The following is an 18427-nucleotide window of genomic DNA, read 5'->3' as shown; positions in this document are numbered from 1 at the left end:
CTTATAAGCCATAGCAGACCAAAGATGTATATGATTGAAGTCATTGAAGTCCAGATGCTACTCAGGGTTACAGTGATTCCCAGATAGCATTTATTGGCTCATGTTCATGTGCATGCATACTGTAATATCAACATAGTCCATCGAATTACTTTTTTTTTTCCTGTACAGATAAGAAGCAGAGAAGTCATGCAGAGAGAGGGAGAATGGATCCCACCTACGAGATCATGGAGGGCCAAGCCACAGACAGGAGCTCAGAGGTTCAACACTGAATGAGACGAAGGGTCTGGCACTGCCATAGACAGGCTGTGATAGAGAGAGAGAGAGAGAGAGAGAGAGAGAGAGAGAGAGAGAGAGAAGGCAGGGGAAACAGCATCATGTTTGTCATAACTTAAGTGTGTAAGCTAGTTAGAGCTTGTGATAAGCCCAGTGTTCTGAACAGAGTGTGTTGTGTAAAAGTTTGGACAAAGAATTTTCACACCCTCCTACAAGACAATCATAGAGAAAGAAGCTTTTCATACTGGAGCATCTTTTTTTTTCTTTCGCTGACTTTCTCTCTGCCAACATCCCTTTGAAAAAAAAAAAACACTTAATGAACACACAGGGAATTTCTGAATGCACCAACCCAGCCTAGAATGAAAACCTGTAGTATAGACTAAATACATAATAATCATGGTGGGTTTCCAAATTCCAAATGGTTTTCCAGGGATATGATTCTTAATTGAATTACAATTTAGTATTTTAGTCATATTATTTTCTATCCGTTGTGTTTTACCCCAAATACAGTGCTGTGAAAAATGTATTTGCCCATCCTGAGTTCTTTGGTCTTTGTGTATATCATACTAAATTGTTTCAGAAATTAAAACATCTAAGATTTTGTTCTCAGCCAACCTGAGAACACAAAATAAAGTTTTTAAATGATAATGTTATTTATTGAAGCAAAAAAGCTATCCCAATATCAACTGGACCTGTGTGAAAATGTTACTAATTCCCCAAATCTATGAAGCTCCATTCGTAATGGGGTTCAGCTGGACTAGACACACCCAGGCCTTATCACTGCAAACCCTGTTCAATCAAATCAATACTTAAGGGAACTTTTTCAGCAGCATGAAGTTGGTTAAAAGATCTTACCCAGTAACACACTATGCCAAAGTTGAAAGAAATTCCAGAAATGATGAGGAAGAATGTGATTGAAATGCATCAGTCTGGGAAGGGTTTCCAAATGGAAAAACTCAGCACAGTAGTGAACCTTCCAACCTTTAAAAATTATTCCAATAGCACAGCAACTACTTCACAAAAGACCCAAGAACAACATCAAAGGACACTGGGCAAAATGGCATCTATGGAAGAGTGGCGAGGTGAAAACCACTGCTAACCCAGAAGAATATTAAGGCTCGTCTGAATTTTGCCAAAACACACCTTGATGATCCTCAAACCTTTTGGGAGAATGTTCTAAAACTATTTTGTATGATATATACACAAAAACAGAAGAAATCAGCAAATACTTTTTCCACAGCATTGTAGCACATTGTTACTGCCTTCTCTCTTCTAGAAGATTTAAATGTCTTCCTTACATAGCAAACATTATTTACCACCTAGTGACATATGTGACTCTTTTTCAGTCAGATGAGAAGAGCAGATATGACCTGATGGGCAGCTCTGGGCAGCAGAGGAGCACTGACGATCCTGAAGGTGAGCAACTACAGGTTTTCTCTGACAATGTAGAACAACATGTGTTCCTCAGACTTCAATACACCTCCTTATGTGATACATACATTTCATTTTGTGGTACACACATTCACACTGTGTAGGTTAGGGTTAGATTGTGGTGCTTTCACATATGCATCGTTTAGTCCAAATCAAACCATGGTGCGTTTTTCCCCTTCGTGTGGTTCCTTTAGGCAGGTGACCAAAACATTTGGTTCAAGAGCAAGGTGGTCTTAGGCGGGTTCCGAGCATACTCTATTATGATTCGAGTACAGTGAGAAAGTGATTCACCCCTGCATCAACTCAACTGCAGGAAATGAAACAAACTTGATGTATTTTGGGTTGCTGCTAGCGTTTTCTTGTAGATGTGAGGTGCAAAGCCAAAGGACAGAGCTGTAGAGCTGTTGAAATGTTTTAAGCCAACTGAAATGAAAAAATAAATACTGGCTGTATTATACAAAATGTTTTAAACTAGTTATTTATATAATCATCAGATAATTTATTTAGCACTGGCCCTGTGTTTCTATATACCCTTGGCAAATATATCATTAAAGCATCATGAAACACTAAACTACATTTTCCGAGATTTTCGAGAGTTGTTCATATCTCACATCATAAAAGACAATCTTAGCATCTGCTCATTTCAATTGTAGGAGAAAATTTATGGTTAATTTTTGTCTTCCTGGTTTAAAATCTTGTCCTGTACCACGTCACAGGCGGTGACCTGGCAATGTACTATAGTTCTTCGATGACGTGTCGGTGTCTCATAATTATTCATGAGCCTGTGTGTTCTTATCCTATGAGAAGATGCTGGCTCTTAATTATTCATGACAGCACATGACTGCTTTCCTACAGATGTAGTAGATGAGAGAGGCGTTCAAATGGGTCGCAGGTGTTTGTTTCAGTGGTGTAAGAGTTCGAGTGTGTTTTCTCGGGAGAGCTATGAGAAGTGGAGAAAGGTGGACTTCGTACTTGCTCATGAAAGCAGTTCTTGTCTACACAATGATGCGGTAGTCAGTCCGAGGACTTTTCTATCCCTTCAAATGTGTATGTGTCTAATTTTAACCATGACACTTTTACTAACCGCTTAAAGCTCCGCAGGCCGTCGCATACAACTATACAACGAGAGTCCGCATTGAAGGGAAGAGCCTTCACTCTTGTATTTGTGAAAAGCTCGAGCCTATTAACTAACTACCATTCCGACATTTCTCTCATCCGCGCTGCCTCCGGCTCAAGGAAAACGATAATAAAATATATTATAAAAACTGTACATACAATATATGATATAATATTAAAGCTTCATGGGCCATCTCCTGTAAAATTATGCAACGAGAGTCCGTGTTGAAGGGAAAAGCCTTCATCTTTTATTCGTGATAAGCGCGAGCCTATTAGCTAACTACCATTCCGACATTTTTCATCCACGCTACCTCCGGTTTTATTTCATGTATAGTCACACCAGGGGCTAATGGTTTAAATAGATAAGGCAGAGGACCTGCACTACTATCTATTGTGTCTCCATTTAGCCCTGGGGATTCAGGAGGAGACAAGTCCGCTGCCTCATCTGCAAACTTTGTCACTATCCATCCTTATTGTGAGTGTTCTGAAGGCTCGCCTCCCTCTTACTCTCCTGACTTTCCCTGCTACACCCACTCCCCCTCCCTTCTTCGCACAGCCATCCACGCCCATTTAAGCTGCATTTTTCAAAAACATTGAGAGGTAGACTTGAGCTGAAAGAGGGAGGTTTCGTGACCCTTTAATTTCACACTGATTCAGACTTGCTAAACTGAGGCATGATCTTTTTGTTGACTATAATCTTCAGGGGAATTGGACTGAGTTAACTTCTGGTATGGCTCCAGAGGCACATTTCCCCCATTTAGAATTTAAATGTGTATAAATCAGCCAATATGCTAAAATCTACGCACTCTGTGTCTGCTTAGCTAAATATGACAAGCCTAATTGCCAGGGTATAGCTTGTAGCTTCCAACCACATCGTGCAGCATCTTAACTGCAAGCTAACACATGCTCCAGGGGAAGTCTTTATGACAGGTTGTGAAGAAATCTCTTTACTCAGAACTGAGTTCTTTGCTAAATAACATTTATCTTGCAACAACATTAATGTAAGCAATGGTATTAATATAGAATACTCCCTATTCCCAAGATTTATGCTGTTGCCAGAGTTGAGATAGAGCTACCCTCCACCATCAGAAAAATCATTTTGGACATACAGTATCTATGCAAAACAGCAAAATCCCAAGCTCAGGTGTTTTTACCTTCGATTTGGCCTAGCAGTTTTTATTTATCAAAAATTATAAAGGCACACTGGACTGTGAATCCAGTTAGTCTCACACATTCAGTCTCCTTAATGCTGCTTGTCCCAAATTTGTATTTCCTTTCTTACTGTTCATGCTGGTTTTATCAAGTGCAGATACACTGAGAAGGATAATATCATGTATTCCACATTCCATCTCAATACCTTCAATAGGCTGCATCAAGCTTCTAACACTTCACTTTCATGCCAGTACCACCATCAGCACCACTGCACTTCTCATCACTAACGTACATAGCTAACTAGCTGAGCAGAGTCCCTGCCATATCCCTACAGTGCATTCTGCAAATGTTTGCTGTCTCCGCTGTTTCTATGTTGGATTTTCCATTAATATAACATTGAAATAAAAGCCCTTGTACTTTTGTTTTTAGGAGCTAACAAGTGAAACCATTATCCCTTATGTTTGAGATCATATATTTTTGTTATATTAAAAGGCATTGTACCTGTGCTAGTTATGTTCCCTGGCAACACATTAGCACAAAATTTAATATAGTCCCTTTTAGCGTCAGTGCACACTATGTGATTAATTGACATTGCTTTTTCTTTATTGAAAGATATGTGTCATGGTTGGCCCTTAGTTGCTTTTTATTAAGGCTAGGGAGTCCCTGACTGAGACCCGAAATGCAAAGAAATTTTGAGCTTAAATCTGAATATTCAGTTGACATGATGCTGTTTATTCTTTCATGTACAATACTTTTTCAGGCTACAGTATGAACATTGTCATTGTTTTCCATCCATTCATGCATGTCGACATTATTTTGATCTATACATATTCTGAATGTTATAGGAGTTTTTGCTCACACCAAAACTCTCCAGTTGAACCCCAGGATCCTTCAACTACTGGGCAGAAAACGTTCAAGGCTGGTTTGTCATGTGTTTCTGTAAAGTGCCTTCATTTTACCAGTCATTGGTGGTTCTTGGTCTTTCTTTTGCCTGTCCAACCAAGATGAGATGAGGACAGTTGCAGCATAAACCAGACTGTATTTTTCTTGAGGGTTTCATTAGACTTTGATTGGGTCTCTGCCTGGGAAGTTTGGTGATTGACCCCTCCAGACCCATTTTCTTGATGGATTTACTCTGTTCTCCACTGTTTTCAAATCTAAATTGTCAGTGGCCCTGTTTCAAATGATTCACTGTATATTGGCATTAGTCTTAAACATGCCTTGGCCTACAATCTTCAGCACCACAGCTATCCCCTCCCTCTTTGACTCCACTATGTGATACATTTTGTTTTTTTTTTGCTTTATAATTAACTAATGAGTTAAAATAAAAAAAAGTGGAAGAAGTGAAATGTTAATTACTCCACGGTGTTAATAGTGCATAGCATGACTCCTGTGTCTCATTATGTGAGTAAATAGTTTGGACACCCTGAAACCCTACCATATGGAGGCTGAAATTAACCCTCTTACCCCTTAGTTCCCACAGTATTATGTCTCACAACCCTATATTCCCCATAGAAACAGCACGCCAACCCTGAGTTCCCAGGCCAAAATTGGCCCCAAAATCAACATTTTAATTTTAACATTTTTAGGCCTTGAAACAACTTATAATAATGTATTTGTGTAATATTACTTTGAAAATGAAGCAGTTCAGTGTTTTTACTCCACTTAGAGCACAATTTTTAACTAAAGAAATGACGAAAAATGCTCGCTAAAATCCTTATACTCATTTGAAGTACCATACAAGCATCAGCGTGGTCAATGCCTTTGAATAAATCAAGTAAATAATAAATAAATAAATAAATGCATTTTAGCGCCAAAAGTCAAGTTTCTGGTGATAATCCGACCAGCAGGTAGTGTTTTCACGAATGCACAGGAATGGTCACGTTATGACTCCAGACCCCTGCAGTGTCAGTCGCACTGGTTGATGCTGAAGATGAAGACGGATCAGGGTCTGAATCAGGAGAGTTTGCGTCACTATCAGTTTCGGTTTCGGTTTCAACATCGCCTGAACTTTCACTGCTGTCACTATCTAGAATCCTCGCTCTCGCCTGTGTAACTGTGTATGTTTTCTCTTTTTTTTCACTGTTTTAGATGTACCTGTGTTCACTGTAGGTGTAACTTTAGCTGAAACACGATTAGCTTTTCACTTTGGCATTTTTAGTTCACTTCTACTATTACACCAATATTCACGCTTGGATCTTCATCGTAATGCCGGCGTAATAACGTAATCACGTCATGACGTCCTCAACCTTCCGGGTTAAAAAATAATAATTAAATAAGTAAGGAATCATAGCAGAGTAATGCCGGTACACCGGCCTTATGGGGATAACGTTTACACTGTAAAGCCGCTATATCGGCCTTACGGGTATTTGGCATAGACAACCAAGCCGGTATATCATCCTTACGGGAATAGATCAAAGACGGGCAAGCCGGTTTTTCGGCCATACGGGGTAAGAGGGTTAAGCCTGGCTAGCACTGCTGAGAGTTGGACACAGGTTTCAAAATGGTGCTAAAAGGCACACATTTAAAATAATAAAGAAAAACAAACATTCTGTAAAAACTCTGTTCACTGTATATTAATTCATATAGAAATGTGATCGGATTGTTCAAGAATTAACAAGTTCCTCGTGAGGCAAATGCTGTCTACTTGACCATGCAGTAATATTGGAAGGGTCACCTAGTTTTCTACACTTAGCCCTGCGCTCCCCTGCTTCAGATTCACTTTCCTCAGTTTGTGCTAGGCATAGTGTGATTAAGCTGACACTAATTAATTAATTAATTAATACTAATTAATTCATCACTATTTTACAAATAAACATACATTTTATATCTTGCACCATTATTATACACTGGACTGGTATCAACAGAGTTTCTACTTTCATTCCAGACAGCAAGGGTGGTTTATTTCAGAATTAATCTAATATTCCCGTTCCTTTTTTATTACTTTTCTTGCCGTGTCCCAAGGCCTCACCTTGTGAATCAGTCCACGTGGACAGAATGTCTTCCAAATAGCATCATTAAGATCAGTTGCTCTTCTGTGTGAGGAAGTGGCTGATAATAAGACATTCATAATGTTTTACAGGATGATCAATAGATGTATGTGTGTGTGGTGCAATAACAGTATAAGGACCTAAAAAATGTCATAAAGAGATCTGCCTACTCCCCACTTGTGTCATTAGTCAGCGCCCACATGCCTGCTGAGCTGTCATACAAAAGAACAAATATTTATACAGAGAGAAGGAGAAGAAAGAAAAAAATGTTGCCTCTATATCAGAGCTTCTCCATCTTTTTCCAGCACTTTCATTACAAAACTAAAGTTAAAGACACAATTAATTGTATATTAACATATTAATGCTATGAGTACCATTTAACTATTCAAATCTTTAAAATGTTAGATCAGTGGTGTCAAACATATGCCCCGCTTGCCTGGACTAGCCTGATAAAGGGCTCACCACTGAATATAGAATCTGTGTTTTAAATTATAATAGTCTTGTACACTATAATTGAATTGAAAAATTTAAAAGAAATTAGCTAGTCTCATCAGTTAAATCCATTTTATATACAGTATAATCTAGGGATGCACCGAAAAGAAAACCTTGGCCGATTACCGAACACGTTTTTTTGTGTTTTTTCTATTTATTTTGCCATTTTTTTCACCATTGCATAAATTAAATAGTCAAAAAGTGCTTTTTACTATTTTGTCTTGCTTTTCAAACAAAAAAATCAATTACAAAAACTACAATTTCAAAATATTTATTTAACACTGAACTTTTTTTTCATTCCAGCAGGCATAGGCTACCAGTAAGGCACAATATAACTTTAAATAAATAAATTAGTAAAATAAAAATATTTTTATGTGGTCATCTTTGAACTCCCCTTGAATAGCCTATGTTAGGCCTATAACTGACTGCTGAAAGAATGTAACACTCTGTAGCCAACAACAAAAAAATGCATTAAAAAGTGCATTGACAAGAGTGCAAAAAATGGTTCTATTTGGTTCTATACGGTTGATTATATTGGGGATACAGTATCTCACAAAAGTGAGTACACCCCTCACATATTTGTAAATATTTGATGATATCTTTTCATGTGACAACACTGAAGAAATGACACTTTGCTACAATGTAAAGTAGTGAGTGTACAGCTTGTGTAACAGTGTAAATTTGCTGTCCCCTCAAAATAACTCAACACACAGCCATTAATGTCTAAACGCTGGCAACAAAAGTGAGTACACCCCTAAGTGAAAATGTCCAAATTGGGCCCAAAGTGTCAATATTATGTGTGGCCACCATTATTTTCCAACACTGCCTTAACCCTCTTGGGCATGGAGTTCACCAGAGCTTCACAGGTTGCCACTGGAGTCCTCTTCCACTCCTCCATGACGACATCACGGAGCTGGTGGATGTTAGAGACCTTGTGCTCCTCCACCTTCCATTTGAGGATGCCCCACAGATGCTCAACAGTGCTTAGGTCTGGAGACATGCTTGGCCAGTCCATCACCTTCAACCTCAGCTTCTTTAGCAAGGCAGTGCTCGTTATCATGCTGGAATACTGCCCTGCAGCCCAGTCTCCGAAGACAAGGGATCATGCTCTGCTTCAGTATGTCACAGTACATGTTGGCATTCATGGTTCCCTCAATAAACTGGAGCTCCCTATTGCCGGCAGCACTCATGCAGCCCCAGACCATGACACTCCCACCACCATGCTTGACTGTAGGCAAGACACACTTGTCTTTGTACTCCTCACCTGGTTGCCGCCACACACGCTTGATACCATCTGAACCAATTAAGTTTATCTTGGTCTCATCAAACCACAGGACAGGGTTCCAGTTATCCATGTCCTTAGTCTGCTTGTCTTCAGCAAACTGTTTGCAGGCTTTCTTGTGCATCATCTTTAGAAGAGGCTTCCTTCTGGGACGACAGCCATGCAGACCAATTTGATGCAGTGTGCGGCGTATGGCCTGCGCACTGACAGGCTGACCCCCCACCCCTTCGACCTCTGCAGCAATGCTGGCAGCACTCATACGTCTATTTCCCAAAGATAACCTCTGGATATGACACTGAGCACGTGCACTCAACTTCTTTGGTCGACCATGGCGAGGCCTGTTCTAAGTGGAACCTGTCCTGTTAAACCGCTGTATGGTCTTGGCCACCGTGCTGCAGCTCAGTGTCAGGGTCTTGGCAATCTTCTTATAGCCTAGGCCATCTTTATGTAAAGCAACCATTCTTTTTTTTTCAGATCCTCAGAGAGTTCTTTGCCATGAGGTGCCATGTTGAACTTCCAGTGACCAGTATGAGGGAGTGTGAGAGCGATGACACCAAATTTAACACACCTGATCCCCATTCACACCTGAGACCTTGTAAAACTAACAAGTCACATGACACTAATTGACACTAATTGGACCCAATTTGGACATTTTCACTTAGGGGTGTACTCACTTTTGTTGCCAGTGGTTTAGACATTAATGGCTGTGTGTTGAGTTATTTTGAGGAGACAGCAAATTTACACTGTTACACAAGCTGTACACTCACTACTTTACATTGTAGCAAAGTGTCATTTCTTCAGTGTTGTCACATGAAAAGATATAATCAAATATTTACAAAATGTGAGGGGTGTACTCACTTTTATGAGATACTGTATATACCGCTCGCGTCCCTGTACACCTCGTGGAGTATTATAGTAGATATAATATAGTTAGATACGTTGTTAATGTTATGATCCTTGATAGGTTTAGTTAGTTTAAACTATAGATTAGTTCATTTAGCCCCCACTGGTTTTTCCGCTCCGAGTCCATAGTACTAGTTCATGTGTTTTGTTTTGGGTTTTGACCCTGTTTTCTGTGACCGCGACTTCGATTCCTGCTTTGCCCCGTTTATGCCTGTTTGCCGATCGCCTGACCCTTTGCCTGTCTTGACTACCTTTTTTGGATTACGATTTGGATTTGTCTGCCTGCCCTTAAATATATACGTCTTTACCTGCTTCCGTACTCTACTCCCTTACGTCTCGCGACATGACAGAACACTCCGGAGCAGAAACAAAACAAACGCACGTGTCCACAGTAAGCAATGTCACGGTTGCCAACATCCAAAGAGCATACACTCGCTGACCACTCGTGCACGTAGCTCGTGCATGCGCACGCCCCCTCATCTCTTCGAGTGCACTGCCAGAAGTGGAGGTCATGACATTCGCGCGTCTCACTCTGGTTGCTAGGCTATTTGGTCGCGTCATCAAACACGTCATTGTTCAGTAAAATTTATTCGGCCTTTTCACTTACTCAGCAGAACACTGAAAGTGCTTTTTTTGCTATTTTCTGCAGAATAATTTCGGTTCCCGAACATTCGGTGCATCCCTAGTATAATCCCAATGATGTCAAGTTCAGTTCCAGGTTGTAACACTACATCATGTGCAAAATATATCTGTATCTACATTTCAGATAAATGAATATAAGAGGAAATGTTGACGTGTTTTTGGTGTACTAAATGGATTTTGTTGGTCTGGCTCACTCAATACGGAACTGTAGCTGTAATGTGTCTCATTACCTAAAATGAGTTCAGCATTATTGCAGCTTTTTCCCTAAACTTCCCAGTCCAAAATAAATAATAAATTTACACTTACTTTTAAGTTATTATAAATTTAGATTAGGAAATGCTCAACTTCCAAAAGAAACATGAATAGAAACCCATTTACTTCATGTCACCAGTCGGTCAATTAGGCTTGAAGCTGTGATTAAAAACGACTATAAAAACTATAACCACTCTAATAGTTGTTGTTATTAATCTCCACTGTTATCACGTCACTGGAAAACAATGGATTTCTGTCTCTGTCTCTTGTTGCACAGTAGTCATGAATGGCAGTAAATTACAGTCGATCAAGCTCTCTCTCTCTCTCTCTCTCTCTCTCTCTCTCTCTGTGTGGAGTGTGGATGTGTAGTGCAAGTGGTATATTAAGCCATACTGTATGCTTGCGTACACCTGCCTTAGTGGAAGCATCAAGAGCATTTCCATTTATTAGGGTTTCAAGCCAAGAGGGACAATACTTTGGACGTCTTAGATCAATATTTATCAAAAAAAAAAGTTGAACTTTTAATTTACCCTTGCAAGGGTATATCAAAAGGTTTGAAGTGGGCGTTGCCACTTTTACTTAAATGGCTTTAACTCTTGAACAGAATGAGAAATTTTCACCAAACTTGTTACCCTTATGTAAGGTCTCTGTTTGAGGTCAGTTGTTAAAAATGAAGGAGTTTGGCCACTTAGTGGTGCTATAATAAAAAAACATGAAAATGGCTGTATAAATGGTTGTATATTATTCAGTGTTTCAGACATACACTTATTTTTTGTGTCATACAGTAGAGCTCCTCATTCTGAACAACTTTGCCTCTAGAACCACTGCTGTCAATCAAATCGTTCATTAAATATTTGAGATTATTTCAAAAGCCTAGTCCTAGGTTTTTTGCTCAACTGTAATAATAGTATTGCTACATAGATCAATAATTATAAATAAAAAAAGTATTGATTTACCTTCACAAGGGCACATAAAGTTTGAAGTGGGCGTGGCCATGTTTTCTTAAATGGCTATAACTCTTGAACTGAATGAGATATTTTCACCAAACTTTGGGTACCTATATATGGGCTCAATTTGAGGATAGATGTAAATATATATATATATATATATATATATATATATATATATATATATATATATATATTACTGAGCGTGACCAGTTGGTGGTGCTATAGCAGAACAAAACAAAATGCAGTTGGCAGTAAATGTGGAACGTTGGTCCAATAAACTTGAAAAATAAATCTTGCAAGAATTGTCGGTGTTCAAGGTCCAATCAGCATATATGAGGACAACTGTGAATCTTGAAAAACATGGCCGCCATTGGTCGATCAGTGTTCAGCAGCTATTAGACAAGGTTAATGAAGGCCGATATTTCTTAAAATTATCTTCTTTTTTCTTTGATTTAGGTTCTTATAGGATTGCACAATATTAACTAATATATTTTAATGTCTTTAAGGGCCATAAACGGGTTGAACCCTGATAATTGCTGCTTGTAGCTATATTCTGTTTATTGTTCCTTCCAGATGGCACAGGGGTGAGTGAACGACCGAGAGGAGGAGTGACATATGTAAATATTCCCATCAGCCCAATGTCCAAAAAGCAGCTGCACTATATGGAGCTGGAGCTGCAGGAGCACGGTACCACCGTCAGAGGTGAGAACACACAGTATTTAACCTGCAGATGTTAAAGTGGGGATGATGGCTGATTGCCAACTGTGATTATTAGTCTTATTGAACCTTTGTTTGTGTATTATGAGAAAATATTTAACACCCTTGAAATATTGACCTAAATAGACTGCAACCACCATTTATAAACCGCTCAACTAAATTAAATGTACATACAAAATGCAGTTGAACGTTTTACAGAGGAAGAATGTGCCAACATCTCTGGTCTTTTTGTTTCATTTAAATACTTTCTAGACAATTAACCTCTCCAGGGTAACAGGGTGGTTTTTACACTGCTGGCCTGAATACACGAGTCCATACCCCGGACTCTTTTGGAGCAGTATGTCATTATAGCTGCTTTGTTTTTCATTTCATGTACATAATTTAGGCTATACTACATTATTTACATGGACTGGGATTGCTACAGAACAGTAACAGTAGTCACTTGACACATTGATAAAATATTTATAATTAGAAGGGGACATTCACTTTAAAACTTTGTTCACTTTGCTGAAACTCTTAACAGAAGCGTTAATCAAAAGTGATAAATTGCCCATGGTTACACTGGCACAACCAAAATGAAACCATGTTGATATCAACTACATTTATGCATGAGAAATAGGGCATTGAAAGTGCAGCTTATTTAGAAAAAGCAGCATTAATGTTAACAACATATTTATGCAACATAGCACAATAGTAATGTAATTTTGCTGTGTCCTAAAATGTTTACATGTCAAACAGTTTGCTTCACTTATTTTGTTTTACATAATCGTCATGTCTCTGCAGTCTGGTGGAAATGCAAACCAAGAACTTGTACAGTTCTCATTCCCATACTGTCATTCTCCTTGCAGTTCTGCAACCCTTTAGTTCTTCAGATGGTTCAGGAACTTCAGTGGAAATGTGCGTATTAGTGATGCGATACTATCAATAAACCATAATGCTGACTCATGCAAGTCATTCCATTTCCTCTTTATAAACATGTGAAATGGTTACTAAATACAGCATCAGAGTAGGGTTTGGCCAGGATAGAAAAGTGCTTCATATTCTCAAGGGTTCTCCTTCTACACCCAAAAGCATTGCCGGAATTGATTTACCTGTAATTCTATTCCTCACATTTGTAGCCTTGGCTACTGACAGCAGTTGTGGCACAGAGAAGTGAATCATAGTGCTGTACAACCCATGTCTGTCACAGTAGGGGATCATTATTAGCTCATGTGGGAAAGGTTAATTTATTGCTACAGTGATAGTCTAAATTTTCTTGTAATTATATAAACAGGACTAACAGTTCCTTCACAAATAGTCCTGCTTGGAGAAGAGGAGAATGTAAGGTGGATCTAGAAAATTAGAACAACACAACAACAGCAGCAGCAGCAGCAACAACAACAACAATAATAATGTTTAATTACAATAATTAATTACAGCAACAGTATGAGACTGTTAGTCTCAGTGAAAGAGGTGTGGCCTGTGTGCTCATTCCTCATGCACAGTGAAAGTGGCATTCTGTGTCTGTCAGTTCCAGTCAAAACATGGCCTAACACTTTTCAGAGCTTCACAATTTACATTTAAATCAAACGCATTTCCTGACAATAATTCATATAAATAATATAATAAATAATATAATTGTCATGTGGTTTCATTCTTAACGTTTTTTTAAATCTCTGTTCTGCAGGAAAAGGCACCACGAAATACGCACAAATTGACATCACTGCAACAGAGACTGCACACAGAGTGGGTACCCAGCATGCACTGGGGCGGGAGGCAGGACTTCAGAAAATGGAACAGTGGAAAAGAGGAGGGGCACCGCAGTGATGACATCATTTATCACCTTAATAATAATGATGCCATTGCTCTTTACCATGACAACAGTGATGTGAAGAAAAAGAGAAAAGTGTGTTGGAAAAGTGTCTCTCAGAAGAGAAACAGTGAGGAATGTTAAGTTCTAAAAGTGCCAAGATCTTTCCTCACGCTTCTGATTTGGACCGCAGGTCTGTGTTAAAGGCTTCAACTCCACTTACTCACAGAGTCACAGGCCAAGCGAAATCAAACTGAACGGGTGGCATACGTGCCAGAAAATCTGATTGAACTGAGGCAGCCGAAGGCCCAGTTTTATTAGCTGGTGTTGTGTAGCTATGAGACTGTGATCATGTGGGTTTTGTTGTGTGGGTGTGTGTGTGGGTGAGTGTGAGTGTGATAATTCGAGCATTAGAGCTGTGAGGACAGACCGTGTGAACATGGCTGATTATAGATGAGTCACCACACGCTCAGCTGCCTGCAGCAACATGTCTCTTGTTAATTTGCTTTAATATTTGCCCTTAATCAATTACATACTCTATTGTCCCTTAATAAAGTAGTGGACATCTCTGACCACGTATAAGAGCTGCAAACACGGAACAGCAAAACATTACCTACTGAGCAAAAAACAGACGGATCCATATGAGGCTCACTGTGGACAGAGTAGTAAAATTCTTGCATTCTTTTTGCTATTTTCCTGGTCATGAAAATAGCAGCAATATTTATAATCACATCTGCAAGTGCCACAATCGTATTCCTTATTTTTGTATTTGTGGCTATGGAAATTGCCATGTATCTTCTTTTGAATGAATGAAGGGAAATTGTGCATATACAACGTTGGGCATTATTAAATATTCAGACGAATTTAACCAGCTTTTGAATATTGTATATTTCTTCTCTCATTTTATCGGCTTTATACTATTGTTTTATAGTACAATTAAAACTGAAAATATATTTTTTGTAGTATTTATTGTGTATTTCATACAAATTCTTATTTCCCTCTTTACATTGCTTTAATTGTTTTACAGCATGCTTAAAGAAAAACTTATTAGCAGAATGCTAATGTTAACATGAATGAAAGCACGTGGAGCATCAGATTTTTTCACCCTTATTCCCTATGCACCTTTAGACCTTCAAGGACCACATCTCCTAGCAGCATTTTAGAGAGGAGCCACTCTTATTCAGAATAATCTTTGCATTGTTCATTACTGTTGCACAGCTGGCATTTACATATATGCTGATTGGGTCTCATACGCATGTCCGGAATCACTATTAAAACCACAGGAGGTCAACAGAGATAACACCAGATATTAGAACAGGTTTGAAAATGTCTGAGCAGGCTGCTAAGCTGAACTTTGGTGACATGTATTAACTGATTATCTGATACAGGAAAATGCTGCATCAGTGAAGATAACCTGTTCATGACCTTGAGTTCTACTTGCAGTATTTGGTAAGGTTAATTTGTTCCCAAATTTCTCAGTATTGAGATCTGAATAACACAATTTAATGTATATTTATATTTGTTTGTATATTGGACGTTAATATACTATAAGTGGCCGTATAAAATTGTACGAAAAAGTACAATAAAATCGTATAAAAAGTCTTCAATTCAGCAGGTCATGAACAAGATCTTGCAACAGCATCCTTGACGTCAGTATAGCCTTTTCTCTGTAAGATAAAGATCCACTTACTGCAATGATTTGTGTATTTATACCAGTATCTTGTACATGCATGTAAAATGCTACTCTTTCTCTTGATTTATGGATGACTGACTGTTGACTGTAAACTATATGCAGTTCCACCTAGAGACTATTTTAAAGCGATGTTATTTATACACCGATTAGCCAAAACATTAAAACCACTGACAGGTGAACTGAATAACACTGATTATCTCGTTACAGTGCCAGCTGTCAAGGGGTGAGATATATTTGGCAGAAAGTGAACAGTCAATTCTCGAAGTTGATGTGTTGGAAACAGGAAAAAAGGCTAGCGTAAAGATCTGAGCAGCTTTGACAAATGCCAAATTGTGATGGTTAGACAACATGGTTAGTGCATCTCCAAAACGGCAGGTCTTGTGGGGTGTTCCCAGTATGTAGTTGTTAGCACCTACTAAAAGTGGTCCAAGGAAGGAAAATTGGTGAACCAGTGACAAGATCATGGACACCCAAGGCTCATTGATGCGCCTGGGTAGTGAAGGCTATCCTGTCTGGTCCTATCCCACAGAAGAGCTACTGTAGCATAAATTGCTGAAAAGGTTAATGGTGACTGTGATAGAAAGGTGTCAGAACACACAGTGCATCACAGCTTGATGCGTATGGGGCTGCATAGCCACAGACCGGTCAGCGTGCCAATGCTGACCCCTGTCCACCACTGAAAGCACCTACAAGGGGCACATGAGCATCAGAACTAGACCATGCAGCAATGGAAGAAGGTGGCCTGGTCTGACAAATCACGTTTTATTTTACATCATATGGACAACTGGGTGCATATACATCACTTGCCTGGGGAAGAGATGCCACCAGGATGCACTATGGGAAGAAAGCAAGCCGTTGGAGGCAGTGTGATGCTTTGGGCAATGTTCTGCTGAGAAGCCTTGGGTCCTGGCATTCATGTGGATATTATTTTGATCTGTACCAGCTACCTAAACGTTGTCGCAGACCAAGTACACCCCTACATGGCAACAGTGTTCCTTAATGACACTGACCTCCTTCAGCAGGATAATACGCCCTGTCACACTGCAAAAATTGTTCAGGAATGGTTTGAGGAACATGACAAAGAATTCAAGGTGTTGACTCGGCCTCCAAATTCCCTAGATCTCAGTTTGATCAAGCATCTGTAGGTTGTGCCAGACAAGCAAGTCTGATCCATGGAGGCCCCACTTCACAACTTGCAGCACTTAAATGATCTGCTGCTAACGTCTTGGTGCCAGAAACCACAGCACACCTTCAGAGGTCTTATGGAGTCCATACCTCGACAGGTCAGAGCTGTTCTGGCAACACAAGGAAGACCTACACTATATTCAGCCAGTGGTTTTAATGTGATGGCTGATCAATGTATGCCACTTTAAATATGAGTCTTAGGTATACTGAGTTCAAGATGTGTGTAATATATTAATTTCTACGTTTCTAGTTAAGTTGCTTCATTTTTTAATATTTCTGTTGATGATGATTTGTCATGAAATACATTTTCATCATGTTTCCATAATGTACTTATTTTATTAACAATTATAAATCTGTATTTAAGTTGTAAGTTGGAATTCACTCTGTCAATAATTGTGCCTTTTTCCAAGAGATATTTATTTCTGAGTGGACATTAGTGATTAGAGAGAATGAGCCTCTGATTTCGACTGCTTTCAGATACATGCTGTAACAGAAACCTCCCTATTCACTCTTCTGCTGTTCTGTCAGTTTATTTATGACTTTAGGAGTTAAATTAAGTTAAATTAAGCTTAGTTAATTCTTATATTAAAAGGGTGCTGACCCCATTTTAATATAAGAATAAACTAACCTTAATTAGTAGTGTAGTCCTGAGTTATTTTATAGGAAATATTAGATATCTTTATTGTCCGTGATGTAGAACTGTCACATTTATGCAAAATATAAAATAAAAAAATAAAAAAACAACGGGCCTTGTAAATTTTTTTCTGATATACATAGTTGGTCATTATTAAATATTCAGATGAATTTAATCTGCTTTATGAATATTGGGTATTTCTTCTCTACTTTTTTATGGTTTTGCATTATAATTCTTATATCCCCCAATCGCTTTTAATTGTTTTATAGCATGCTTAAAGAAAAAATGTTGACCCAGAATGCCAATCAATTTTGTATCAGTTTACATGCTTCAATCATCTCCATTTCCTATTATCTGTTTAGAAAGGAGCCACATTTGTTCTGAACAATCTCTCGCTTTAGTGTGACACAGCTAGCATTTATATGCTGATTGGGTCTTACATGTGTGCCCCAGGAAATTGTGGGTCACCATGGCAACTGCAGGTCTGAAAAGTCCAACAGCCTGCTGATCTGACCTTTGGTGTCATGCATTGTCCTTATCTGTTGCAGGACGATGCTGCATCGGCTAAGATTACCTGTTCCTGAATCCTGCTTGCGTTATTTGGGAACATGTTAATGTACCTGCTCTAGTGTTTTAGGAAAACATTTGAGAGACATAATTTGTGGATGTAGGTTGTACAGAGGTATTTTTAAGCCCTAATTTAGGAAATCATGTGCAATAATGTCTATCCTGTGTTTTTGTGTGCAAGTTTTGCGAATGTGCATGAAGGAGGAACCTTTAAAAAGAGTCTTTCATCAGAGGGTCTCATCAGACTGTTGCTGTGATTCTGGCCTTCATGTCAGAATATATTAAATGCAAAGGGAAAATATTTACAAAAATGCCATGTATCTGAAAGAGCACTGGATTAACAAGGCACATTAGGCGTA

At 38.9% G+C, this 18427-nt stretch overlaps 1 protein-coding gene across 7 annotated transcripts in view; it reads left to right on the top strand.

The window, feature by feature from the left end:
• Window positions 1-17611, top strand: part of LOC108260483 (protein Dok-7) — a 42707-nt gene extending 25096 nt beyond the window's left edge. For 4 of the 7 annotated variants that reach the window (XM_017460816.3, XM_017460815.3, XM_017460817.3 and 1 more), the window contains 4 exons: window positions 169-257; window positions 1620-1689; window positions 12057-12185; window positions 13867-17611. In XM_017460816.3, coding sequence (XP_017316305.1) covers window positions 169-257; window positions 1620-1689; window positions 12057-12185; window positions 13867-14006 — 428 coding nt within the window. In that variant the 3' untranslated portion in view covers window positions 14007-17611. Of the gene's footprint in view, window positions 1-168; window positions 282-1619; window positions 1690-1898; window positions 2114-4817; window positions 5222-12056; window positions 12187-13866 lie in introns of those variants that run through there. The other 3 variants (XR_006981439.2, XM_053677623.1, XM_017460818.3) reach the window with 3 other exon arrangements.
• The last annotated feature ends 816 nt before the right edge of the window (window positions 17612-18427 follow it).

Source organism: Ictalurus punctatus, chromosome 29 (genome assembly GCF_001660625.3).
Source record: "Ictalurus punctatus breed USDA103 chromosome 29, Coco_2.0, whole genome shotgun sequence".
NCBI lineage: Eukaryota > Metazoa > Chordata > Actinopteri > Siluriformes > Ictaluridae > Ictalurus > Ictalurus punctatus.
Note: the sequence above shows the minus strand (reverse complement) of the source record. Positions and strands in the feature narration are given on the sequence as shown.